Source organism: Meriones unguiculatus, chromosome 20, assembly GCF_030254825.1.
Source record: "Meriones unguiculatus strain TT.TT164.6M chromosome 20, Bangor_MerUng_6.1, whole genome shotgun sequence".
NCBI lineage: Eukaryota > Metazoa > Chordata > Mammalia > Rodentia > Muridae > Meriones > Meriones unguiculatus.
The window spans coordinates 26,545,898-26,559,132 of NC_083367.1; the positions used below are offsets into that span (position 1 = coordinate 26,545,898).

The 13,235-nt window shown below is 40.0% G+C and overlaps 1 protein-coding gene across 7 annotated transcripts in view; it reads right to left on the minus strand.

Annotated features, from left to right (window-relative positions):
- The window catches only part of L3mbtl3 (L3MBTL histone methyl-lysine binding protein 3), a 97,597-nt gene that overhangs the window by 26,088 nt on the left and 58,274 nt on the right, over positions 1–13,235 (minus strand). For all 7 annotated transcript variants that reach the window (XM_060373402.1, XM_060373401.1, XM_060373407.1 and 4 more), the window contains 4 exons: positions 11,428–11,513; positions 10,101–10,211; positions 4,886–5,000; positions 3,164–3,266 (listed from right to left, as the gene is read on the minus strand). In XM_060373402.1, coding sequence (XP_060229385.1) covers positions 3,164–3,266; positions 4,886–5,000; positions 10,101–10,211; positions 11,428–11,513 — 415 coding nt within the window. The remainder of the gene's footprint in view (positions 1–3,163; positions 3,267–4,885; positions 5,001–10,100; positions 10,212–11,427; positions 11,514–13,235) is intronic.

The following is a 13,235-nucleotide window of genomic DNA, read 5'->3' on the forward strand; positions in this document are numbered from 1 at the left end:
TTATGGAACACTCCATGGAATTAAAAAATATTCTTTGGAGACTGGTGGAAATAAAACCCTCCCGTTTAATTTCTGAAAGACCAACTTTTATACATCAAAGATGTATTTTTAAAGTCAGTAAATTTATAGATCATCTACTTTCAGGTAATTTGAGCTCTCTTCACTCCCCTTGGGTCTTTCCCATTCTCTTACCCCTGAGTAAGCCCAGTGAGTGAAACCACAAAAGAATGCTGCCGTGCAACTCATACTTCCGCTTTCTCCGAGAGAGCCAGAATTAAGCAAGCTGGCTACTGAACATCTCTAGAGATGAGAATACCACACCACACATCCAACTGTCACTGATCATATTCCACTATTAAAGAACGGCTGCATACTCTGCTTCTAGCATTTCTTAGATCGAACATAATCCTTAGGGATAGTAACAAGCAAATGCTAGCCAAACTATAGTGTTTTGCTTATGTGCTTGTAAAACTATCCACAGTAAAAAGGCAACTTTCTTTGTTATCTATGTAAAGATGCATGTTTTGATTTATTGAGTTTCTCAGTAAATTAATCCAAAGAGAATTTTCTCATTATGTTTTCCTAAGCACAGCATTCTCAGCAAGGACAGAAATAATTGCCAGTGAAATGAACCTCTCAGAGAATATGTATGATGCAGTGAGCTAGTCCACAAGTGTACTGATGAGATGGAAAACAGGCTGGGCTTGCTAAGGATTAATGTCCTGCCAAGGAGGCAGCGGCGTTGAGTATTGTAAATTATACAGACTGTTCGAGGAGTGTAGAAAACCTGTGTTAGGCTGCTGTGGGTGAATTGCAGAGCCTGGACCCTGCCATTAGTTCTCCCAGTTTTATTCTCCTGTCCCCAGACTCAGGCCACCATCTCTGCACAAGAAAAAGGGCCCAGTAGCTGTGCTCTGCATGGTCAAGAAAACCAATATAGCTGTTTGGTCAAGACTTGTCTTTTCAGTTATAAACTATGTTCTGCTAGTCCTTCAACAAAATGAAACATGGTTCCAATTACTCTGAAAGTTCCCTCCCCACACTTCTGCTTAAGCCACTCTGTGAATCTTCCCATAATTTACACCTTCTAGTCACAAGCACAGTAATACATGTCATACTCAATCCATCAAGAGATTCCCCAAAAGACAACCTCTAAACTGTGGGAGCAGCTGGGCTGGAGGAGCCCAAGGGGAAAGGTTCTCATGACAAGCAGCCCAGTGATGTGACATGGCTGTCACTACAGGCTTTGCTGCCCAGACCTTCCTGCTAGGACCTAAGGACATGACAAAGGGGCATGCCATCGGCACAGTGCTCCATGGTGGGTTTCCTTCCAGACTCAAAACCAAGTTTTGAATAGCCAACTGTATCCCAACAACACATCAGTATTTACCCCATTTAAAAGTTTCTTGTTCTTTTCTTTCATAATTTGGGAATATTGCCTTCAGTCTAACGAAGATCACCAGACTGGACAGTAGCAATGTGGAGGATCCAAAGATCCTCATTTTACTTGCAATTTTCTATCTTATACTTAAAATGATGCAGTGTGGGTCGAGAGCCTGAGAGTTGGACCAATTCATGGAGCAATGCTGTGAGGGGTCACGATTAGAGCCTTCAGCTCCCCTCACCAGCAGCTAGGGAAGGCAAGTTATTATGCCTATGGAATGGTCCCTATATGGTCCCTATCCTGTCCTCACCACGGCTTGCAAGGAAAGAATAATTCCTACACCAGATTGCTGTTCTGAAAGCCGGCTGATCCACTATACAACAGAACAACCTCTAACATAAAGCCAGTGAATGTTCAATTAAATGTTATGCCTTCTGCCTGGAAGAAACTGGTCTTCAAAAGAAACCACTGACAAAAGGCTTTCTGAACTTAGCATGCGAGTTCCGCAGTCTCATGAGCTCCGTCTTGCCCTCTGATCATCTGGGTGATCTGCTGGATCATCTGAAAGGTGTTCCAGCTGCCTTCTGAGAATGGCTTCTCAGATGCAGAGTCTCCAGTGGAGGCTGAACTAATGCTCCATCTTTGCTTTGCAGCCATACAAGTGGACAAAGGCTTTAAACCTGGCTATCTGCATATGGGATCACTACAGTCTCTGTACGCTTTTATTCTAGAATGTAGTGAACCTCAAGAAAAAAAAAAGATTAGCAGTGCTTGTCGATGCAGACACAGGGAGAGTTTACCGCACCAGGTGAAAACAACACACCAGTTGTGCGATTCTTATTAACTCTTGGAGGAATGAATGTTTTTAATGCTATAGGGAAGGCACACAGGTGCCAGGGCATGTGTGTGGAGGTCTGGGGACCACTTCCCGGAGTTGCTTCTCTCTTACCATATGGAACTCAGGTTGTCAGGCCTAGTGGCTCTTACCCACTGAGTCACTTCACTGGCCTATAGTTTGAAACTTTTGAAGAACCATACTTATTATCCTATGCAAACTAGATAAAGAAGAGATAATTTTCTCAATAACTAATCTAATTAGCATATTTCTTCACTTACACTGATAACATCTTAATAGGTACTCAAATGGGTGATGCTTTTGTCCCTTAAAATATGCCTAAATCATGAGAATTTGTCAGTATTTCAGCCACGTTTTTAAATATCTATGAAGATCTCCAAATCACCTGAATGCCAAGTTTTAATTATATTTTTGGTTTCTTTTTAAGTTACTTACAAGTAAGAAAATATACTGGGGGAAATATTACTTTTCTGACCATTAAACCCTTACATGAGATCGTATGGTTTTCTAATGCTCACTGCTAATCTCCAGTGTCTCATCTTCTTATTCAAACTGTAAAATCACCCCACCACATCATATTCTGCTAAATAATTTCAACAGGGTCTGCCCTAATCTCCTTATTAATGCTAAACTCCAAATAACTATTTTAGAAGCCATGGATCTAGAAAACTAACCAAGCTGCAAAAAACCTAAATAACTTAAGTAAATCTGGTTTAAATAGTGAATTCATGTTCTCCCAGGAAGACTTAAGTTTAGATATATCCTTCATTTTTACACAGTCTCCATGGTAACCAGATTTCTTATGGCTCTGAATTTAAAATCAGTTCACATCTGTTTCCTATAGAAGGAAATCATCGTCTGCATTCAGAGACAGGCACTCTCCCATGCGACCATGCACGAAAGTCCTCACGGCAAACACATACCTCTGAGTGCCCAGGTACCTCGATTTCTTAAAATGGCCAATACCCTTGCAGCCTAGAGTTGGACATCCCCCAGTTTCTGATGGCTCCATTAATTCTGCAGGGCCTACAACCAAAGTAATAAAAAGAAAAGGTGAAAAAGAAAAATACAACAGAAGTTGAGCGGAAAGCCAAAAATTTTAATGTCTAGGATGAGAATAGAAGGAAAACAAAACAAAACAAAAAATCCATTTCTGAAACAATGTATACATATAGAAAAACAAAGAGTTCTGGGGAAAATGTAGAATGTTTTAGCAGGGCCCAGTGCTGCACACCTGCAATCCATTTCTGAAACTATGTATACATAAAGAAAACAAGTAAAAATGTTTTAGCAGGTGCACGCCTGTAATCCTAGCACTCAGGGAGACAGAGGCAGGCAGATCTCTGTGAGTTCCAGACCAGCCTGGTCTACAGCTAGTCCAGACAGCCAAGTCTACACAGAGAAACCTGTCTCAAACAACAACAACAACAACAACAACAACAACAGAAAGTTTTAAACATTTCTGTTTTAAAAGATTTCCCCGCATGGTTCATTCTGTCACAAAGTTTATTCTTCTTTAATACGGAAATGGTAAATTTTGATTTTACCTTCCTCTAAGATATCAGACAACAGAGATATTTAAATTTGACTTGCCAGGAATATTTGAAGATCTATTAACAAAATAACAAATCACATAAGAATGTCCTATGTGAAAACTGCAAACGCTAGATTACAGAATACAGAATAGGGAATACAAGCACCAGGTTGGAACGGCCTGAGCCAACTAAGTGCCCCAGGCTGGGATGCACAGCAACTGTTACCAGCAGCAGCTGGTCTACACTGCACACTCCCCCCATCCCCATCTCCCAGTGCAGATGAATGCCCTCCTCGATGTGGCTCCAACATTTTGATGCACAACTATATCGAGTTCAGGATTTTCATTTTGCTTCATAGAAGGTTCAGCACAAATGTGCATCTGAAATAGTTTCCTCTGGATTTGAACTTGTCTTTCATGTTTTACAATATTAATATTCTTCATGACTGTGTTATTTTTACATGCTATGTGCCATTGTTTATTTGACTAATACCTGCTTCCAACTTTGTTTTGCACATTCTGCAGCTCATATAAATAAAGCTACTCACTGTATAGAGAAAAAACATTAATTATTTAAAAAAAAAAAGACACCCTGGCTATAGTATACTGTATTTTCCATACTTTTTCATACAAGGTATACATTCTTTAAAATTGAGACCATGGTATGTTCTTCCCAAACCCATGTACTTTTTTTTTTAATCGTACTATAGATTCACATGTAATATAAATCATGTGGCCTCTTTTATACTTTTCCCAGTTTCTGCCAGTGATAACATTTTCAAAGCTATAGTATAAGGTCACTATTAGAATGCAAAATTTGATTCTGAAATTTTAATAGTCTGACAAATTATCCTCTAGAGATTAGTACTAATTTTAAAAGGTTATGTTTGCTTCCAAATAAAACTCAAACAGCATAGTTTACTTCTTTGGGCAGTAGGATTTTCTTTTTCTTTTTCTTTTTCTTTCTTTTTTTTACTTTTGTAATTTGTGTGTGGGCATGTGCACGTGCCCATGCCGGTGGCAATTAAGAGATATATACACAAAAATTAAAAAAAAAATAGCAGAAAGAGGAGACGAAAACGAGAACACTGATTATTTAAGTGTATCTTACTTAGGGGTGCCTGAAGAGGGTGGCCAGTTTTGGAACACCAGCCCACGGGGTGAATGTCTGGAGAGTCTGCATCGATCCAGTAGTCATAGCAACTGCTCCAGCCATCAAAGTGAACCTAGATAACAGAAGAGCATGGAGTCACAGGAAATCCTACTGCAGAGCTTCAATCCACAGCACGAGCCTTTTGTACTTCTCACTTACACAGTGTATTTAATGTCCAATAAATCACTTCAATTATTTAAAATACTTCTCACAACCTGAGATAAAAGATGCTTTTGAAACTACCAACAAATTATCTAGAGACCAGTAACTGCCTTCCCAGAGATGCGTCTGAGGCAACAGCTCTACATGTTTATTATACATATCCTTAAACACGGTCAGCAAATGCAGAATAGGAACCATGCCTGACATGTTCAGACGAGCAAACAAGACACATTGCTGAGGTGGGAAGAGCAGAAAAGAAGGCCCTTCTGGTAAATACAAAGTAAGTTTTTTTTTCTTTAAATATTTATTTATTTATTATGTATACAGTATCCTGCCTGCATGTGAGCCTGTATGATAGAAGAGGGCAGTAGATCTTACTATAGATGGTTGTGAGCCACCATGTGGTTTCTGGGAATTGAACTCGGGATTTTTGGAAGAACAGTCAGTGCTCTTAACCTCTGAGCCATCTCTCAAGCCCAAGATTTTTTTTTTTTAAAGTACATTGCCCTCCTAGGAACACATCCCTGAACCATACCATTAAAAATAGTCTTTCTTGTATATAAAATTTATTTATTTTTATTTTATGTGTATGGGTGCTTTGTCTGCATGTATGTCTGTACCACATATGTGCCTCGTGCCCACAGAATCCAGAGAAAGACACTGAATCCCCCAGGAGTACAACTACAGACAATTGGGAGCCTCCATGTGAGGGTTGGGGGTTAAACCAGTGTCTGGAAGAACACCTAGTGTTCCGAGCCATCTCTCCAGCCCCCAAAGAGCCTTTCTTATAAATAACCACAGCATCTCTCAAGACACATTCTAAAGTGGTCACAGTTGACACTGTTACTAGCCACCAAAGGAAACAGCGGTGGTCTTTTAGTGAAAGTTACTAGTTATCAGCTACCTGTCTTTAGGTGTATAAACATTACACACATACATATATACATACATTTATGTAATGTATGTGTGAACACACACACATATATTACCTTTTACAATGAAATGGTATTCTGAAGTACTTCATGTATTTTACTTTTAGATTGTTTGCCAATTTGACTCTTAAAAAGTGTATGAATCTTTCAATATTTACAAGACAATAAATATTCTAGAAGAATGCATGAGTAAACACAAAAAAGTCATAGCAAAAGATCAAACTAAGCCCATAAAAGACAACACTGACCGATTTAATTACGTAAAAATGTCAAGTTTCAGATGGTAACACTCTCCATAAACAAGATGAAAGATCCCCACAACACACCTTACTAGACAAATGGCAAAGCCCTTTCTTCCTTATTAAACACCACCTATCAATAAGAAAATGAGAAAAGTGTAACAGAAAGCCAGCAAATAAATAGCTTCCTACCCATGTTCATGCAGGTAACACTACTTAAACTCAGGGGGGTCACAGAGCGTAAAAGACATGGAAACAGAAGGAGGGCTGCTTGGGAAGAAGAGAGATGAGGAAGGTCGCTCGAGGGTTAAAATGATTAAATTAATTATACACATGAACGAGACTGTCAAAGACAGCAAGCTAAATCCCAAAAAGGAATAACAGAGCATGAGGTAAATATAGCATGAAGAATTTACACAACAAAAGACAAATCTGTAATGGGGTACCATTACAGATTTAGTTGTACATGCAGTGATTTGAATGCTTGGTCCCTCCTTTGTGTGAAACTTTTTGGGGATGAATTAGGAGGTTTGGCCTCGTTCGAAAAGGTATGTTACTGGAGGTGAGTGTTGAGTTTTCAAAAGTCTAAGGCAGGCTACTCCTCCCCACCGCCTCTCTGTCTCTCTCCCTCCCTCTATGCCACCGACTTGATAAGATACAGCCTCTGAGCTACTGCTCCAGGACCACGCTTGCTGCTGCCATACTTCTCCTCCATGTCAGCCATCCACTGACTAAGATTAAAACAAGTAACCTTTTGTGAATCTGAAAGGCAACTCAGAAAAACATGTTTTAGATATGTATGTTTACTTCTTCTATCTCCTGATATTAAAATCGTATTACAAGCCAGGTGGTATTGGCACATGCCTTTAATCCCAGCACTTTGGAGGCAGAACCAGGTGGATCTCTATGAATTTAAGGCCAGCCAGGGCTACAGAGCAAGTTCTAGGGCAGCCAGAGCTATACAGAGAAACCCTGTCTTGGAAAAAAAACAAAAAAAAAAACAACCAAACAACAGCAACAACCACAAAGCAAGTGAAGGAAGGAGTGGGTGAAACAGGTCCTAAAAGAAGAGCCAGGATCGGATGATGGACTCAGACTGGAAGCTGTAAGTGGGTGACAAGGTTGCCTTCTTCCTTAAGGTAGTCTGGAGACATGGAGGCTAGACCCCTTGGTCTTTTCACATATATACCAGGTCGGGGCCCTTGAAGGAGCACCATGTTGCTTTCCAGGAAACAGAGAACAGGAAACACCCTGAACTCTAGGATATGGCTTCGTAGGTTCTGCCTGCCCCAGAGGAAGGAGCTGGATGCTGGCGACGGAGGTTTCTCCTGGTGGGAAGGCTGGTGTGCTGCTTTGAACAGGTATGCCCTCCCCACCCCTGTAGGTTCATGTGTATGAACGCTTGGCCTCAGGGAGTGGCACCATTAAGAGGTGTGGCCTTGTTGGAGGAAGCGTGTCACTGTGGGGGTGGGTTTTAAGGTTTCAGAAGCTCAAGCCAGGCCCGGTGTAATTTTCTCTTCCTGCTGCCTGCAGATCTGGATGTAGAACTCTCAGCTACCACTCCAGCACCATGTCTGCCTGCAAGCCGCCATGCTTCCCATCATGATGACAATGGACTAAACCTCTGAACTGTAAGCTAGCCTAGTTAAATGTTTTCCTTCAAAAGAGCTGACACAGTCATAGAGTCTCTTCACAGCAATAAAAGCCAGACTAAGGCAGATGGTATCTTGATTTCCTATGCTTCAGTAAAACCTACCAGTCATGCAACAGTCCCTCCTTACCCAAGATTTCAGCCTCTACAGCAGTGGTTCTCAACCTTCCTAATGCTGTGACCCTGTAATACACTTTCTCATGTTGTAAAACTGTGTTGTTGCTACTTCATAATGGCAATTTCTGCTACTGTTATGAATTGTAATGTAAATATCTGATATGCAGGATCCCAACCCACAGGTTGAGTAACACTGTTCTATAGTTTCGGTTGCCTGAGGTCAACTATGGTATAAAAATGCCAAAGGCAGTATTCCATATTGTGATAAAAAGAGACCAGTTTCCTACAATATTTTATAGTATATTGCTATACTTGTCCGATTATTGTTGCTGTTACTCTATTTCTAGATCTAGTGTATAAACTATAGTTTGTTACAACATGTATCTATGCATTGGTAAAACTATAGCGCTTATGGGATGTTATGTGCAGTTGCAGACATCCACTAAGGATCTTGGAAGATATTCCCTGGAGACAAAGGATACAAAAGAATACAACTATAAGACCATTCACAAAAATACCTCATGCACATGGTGCCTTTTTCTTAATGTTAACAGGCACACAGGATCACCTGGCAGGTGAGAACCATGAAAAGAGGCCATGCTAACACATGGAGAACTGCAGGCTGGAACAGTGTCTCAGAGGTTAAGGCCTGAAACTCAGGTCTCTTTGCTTCTGATCCTCAGCTGCTAGAATTACAGGTACTTTCACACTCTGGGCTGAACTGACTGGATCTTAAACATATTGAATCAAACATTAAAGTTTCTATTGTATAGCAATAACAATTTGTATAACTTTTCATGTTTTATTATCTTATAAATGTTATTTTCAGTTTTATTATCCTATTAATTATCTCATTAGAAATAGCTAATGAGGGCTGGAGAGATGGCTCAGTGATTAAGAGAGTTTTAGCTGCTCATCCAGAGGATCCAGGGTTCAATTCTGAGCACCCACATGGCAGCTCACACCTGTCTGTAACACCAGTTCCAGGAAATCTGACACCCTTACACAGACATATGTGCAGGCAAATCACGAATGCACATAACGTAAAAGCAAATTATATATATTTTATAAGAAATAGCTAACGATCTGACTTATTACTTTGGAAAATGAACACACAGTTACGATTCTGGCAGCATGGAACTAAGTTCCTTCCTTGCTAGCCATGATGAATCAAGTGTTTCATCTGATCTGCCTGTGTCCTAGCCTCATCAATACCATGATGATGACACACAGGCCATGTCACAGCCACTACAAATGTCAACAGCATGAGCCCACTGAGCACCGCACAATGGGCTCATGATGACTTGCTGTTCCTCACAGAAAAGTTGACTCATCCTAGAAAGACAATAGCATAGGTACTATATTCTGGCTAAAGAAAGAAATGAATGGTGAAGGCAGGAACCTAGGAGCCCTTTGGGTGTTGCAGCAGAACCACTACACTGACATAACACACGTGGGTAGAACGAGCCAAATCGTTTAGACGTGGACTTGATTTAGGAGAGGTATGTGATGTCTATTAATCCAATTCTGGTTAAAACCTGATTTTATTTATAAAGCTATGTATCTTTACTTACACTTTATAAACTACGTTTAATGGGGTCATCGAAATAATTTGAATTTCTTAAAAAGTGTGTACTACTGGAACATGATGCATTTGTCTTCTTCTATTTTGTTTTGCTTTTTTGTTTTTCAAGACAGGGTTTCTCTTTGTAGCCCTGGCTGGTCTGAAACTCTGTAGAGCAGGCTGGCCTTAAACTCACAGAGTGCTGGGACTAAAAGACATGCACCACTTCCATCTGGCTTCCTGTTCCTCTGATGAGACTGTCACCTTAATATGTTGTGTCTACTTTCTCCAATACACATTCAAAATATTAAGCTGCCAATCATAATTAAAGAGGAAATATCTTGGGATGATTAAGGGACAGACTTGGATGAATGCAAACCTACACAGAGGCAAAGCCACTTTGCATATTCTTGTGGGTTTTAGTCATTTTTAAGGTCATGGTCTAGCAAAGTTTCCACTTAAGATGTAGAGTAACAAAGGTAACCAAACCGGGACAGACCACACTTACTTTTATCCGGTGATCATCCGTATCTGCTACTGTGGCTACTCTGATAAACAGGGGGTTTCTTTTGTCTACAGCTTCAAGCTTCATTTTCTTCTGGAATCCGTGTGGAGGTTTCTGCCATACGAGGAAGATTCATACAGTGAGGGAGAGCAGGCTGATGAACAACAATCAGCAGCAGTTGAACTTTGCAGGTCACCCAAATTCTCATTAGCACCGAGTGGCTGTTCATTCAAGACATGCAGCTCAATACACATACAAAAGGACAGCCTGCTGCCTGGCTGAAGAGCAGACAGAAGGCAGAGCAAAGGTACCATAGCTTGTGATCGACCAAAGAGAAGACTAGACATTTTCCTTATTGGTTGAGGTGCTATGATAAAAGTCAACAGGCATGAAATTGATTAAAAAAAAATGGAAAAACTAAATGGCTGAGAGGAAAGACCTAGAAGTGGTAATGAAGACGTGGGGAAGATAATTTAAAGCAAATCAGCACTCCAACTGAACGAGATGGAACAGCCCTTCTAGGAAAGAAGACCTAACACCCAGAGGAAACTACAGGCCTAGGAAGACCGGGTGACTTCTTCATGTGGTGCTGATCAATTATATATGCTAACACAAAGAACAGAACAATCACTGCAAGGATTCTTGATGACCAGGCTGGAGAAATCTTTGCTGTACCCCCCACAGAACACCAGACATGTAGGCTGACCCTGTGGCCACTGTATCCTGTATGTTGGAAGGGGAGAAAAGAGGTAGCAAATCCCACACCTGCAGTCTTAACTCCGCTTAAAGCCTGAGTATCTGTCAGTTGGACATTTCTTTCCCAAAGTTTCTTTCCACTTATTATGATTTTTCTCTTTAAAAAATTCATAATATTCTTTCTACCTATATTTTAAACTGTTCTTACTAATTAAGTCTAACATTTAAAACTCTAGCAATTCCTGTGTGAAGGTATCAGCTAAAGAACAAGACTGTCTGCAGAAGACAAAGCCATATTTAAAAAAATACTATTTTCTTCTTGAAGCAGGATTTCTGTGCATGGCCTGGCCGGGGGTGGCCTGGAATTGTGCTTGTCACTCAGCTCTCAGGTGCCAACGACTACAAATATGTGTCCAATGTCTGACTCTTACAAAACCCAAAGCTCTCTTGCACCTCACCCCCCAGGCTGCCTCCCTGACACATGGGCACTCACATAAAAGCAATCACAGTAACAATTTTGTGCCTCAAAACTGAAAAACTCTGAAAGCATCTCCGGACCAGCTTCACACATGTTGGCTGATAAATGGCATCATCAACGCACATTAATCACACAGGGCAAAGCAAATTCTCTCACCACTTTGAAAGCTCTGGCAGGAGCAGGTAAAGAATTGGTTTCTTCTAAATATTTATCCCAGGAAAAGTGTTTCACATGTGAATAGCCTAAGAAATAAAGAGAAACATGAAATCCGATGAGGGTGTAATGAAAATGAGAACAACAAAGTGTCCTACAAAACTCATGATATATCAGCAGTCTAATCCAGGAAAGAATGTTCAGATCCACAGGAAAATTTGAAACTATTTACTCCTCCAGAGTTATTAATCAAAATGATTACTTTCTTTCTGATCATTTGTTCTGACTCTATTACTTTTTTGATGAGATTTTATACAGTATTAAAATCGTAAAATAACACATAACACAAAGGCTTTACAAGTATTGTTGACGAAATATTTCAGAAAACTCCTCCTTTTGTTGGGCTGAATAAAGAAACATTCTCAAATCACAGCACATTCTTAAAAGAACATGTGAAAATAACTCTCTCGGCACCCTCCCTGCTGCCCTGTTTTCTCTAGAGTCCCAACTGCATTACACAGGCATAATGCTGGTTTTGAAGGTGCAAAATTTGCTACCTCAAGGGGACTTACAAAATCTGTGAATATATTAGTTATAATGGAAGTCAGGTTTCCAGCTGAGTCACAGGTATAGACATGAACAAAAGAAAACTAAAATGTAGCCAATAGTTTGAGATTTGAATCAGGGCCAATAGTTATCAGTGAGAGTTTGTTTGTTTATTTTTGTTTTGCTTTTAACATACACTAGCCCTGAAACAGGAAAGAATATAAAACTCTGCTTATGCTTAGAGATGCCTGATGCAAGCATTACCTTGTTAGCAGTAAGCAAATAGCAACCAGAGAATTGTTTCTCAATAACACGTTCCACTTTAAAAACCAAAACAAAAAATGCTTGGAAAGAATGGCTATAGGGCTGGGTCAAGACAAGTAAGTAGATGTTAGTCCTAGCTGCTCCGGAAAGCAGTGTTCAAAACTGAGACAACCTTGTGAAAAAGAGATAGAAGCCAGTTTGACAGGCTTTTGGTCCATCTTGAAAATACCTACAGGAAAGTCTCTCAGATAGTTAGTAAGCCACAGTTCTAGGATGATATAAACAAATTAACTGGATGAATAACTGGGAAATGCAAAAGCTAATCTTTGGAGAAGAGTATCAATTAATTATATACAAAAATAGGCAGAATAAGAAAAATTATTATTGTTCATTAACATTTGTCAACTTATAATAGTAATTAGTTCCAAACAGAAATATTAGCAGATAGTATAACTACTTAACGATAGATGAGATAGGAGGTAATCACAAAATCTCAAATAGCTCTAGAAAAAAAAAAGTATTGGTATAAAAGACTGGCAAATATCTCCTTGATCAACTAATGCAAAAAGACTGAAATGGTGTGCTCTTGAGAAGATTACAATAAAAACACTGTGATATTTCTCAGGGAAAAAAAAGTGTTCAACGTGGAGATGGGCATGAGGGTGCTTTCATTTAGTCCTATGACTCAAGAGGAGGAGGCAGGTGGATCCCTGTAACTTTGAGACCAGCCTCATTTCCATAGTGAGTTCCAGGCCAACGGGGCTACCTGGTAAGACTGTCTCAAAAAAACAAAATAAAACAAAAGCAAACAAATGTACAACTTGGGTCTAGTCACAAGGAAGTGTCAGTCATTCTCTAGTGACGTCACTCTGTACAAAAACGATCAGTCTGTCATTCTCACTAAGGCTAAGGCTGCAGTTGTCACGGAGAGTCTAACAGGACTAGGAATCTGTGGCTGAGCAGCAGTGCAGGATTCTTTTGCATAAGTGAGAGTGTGGGGA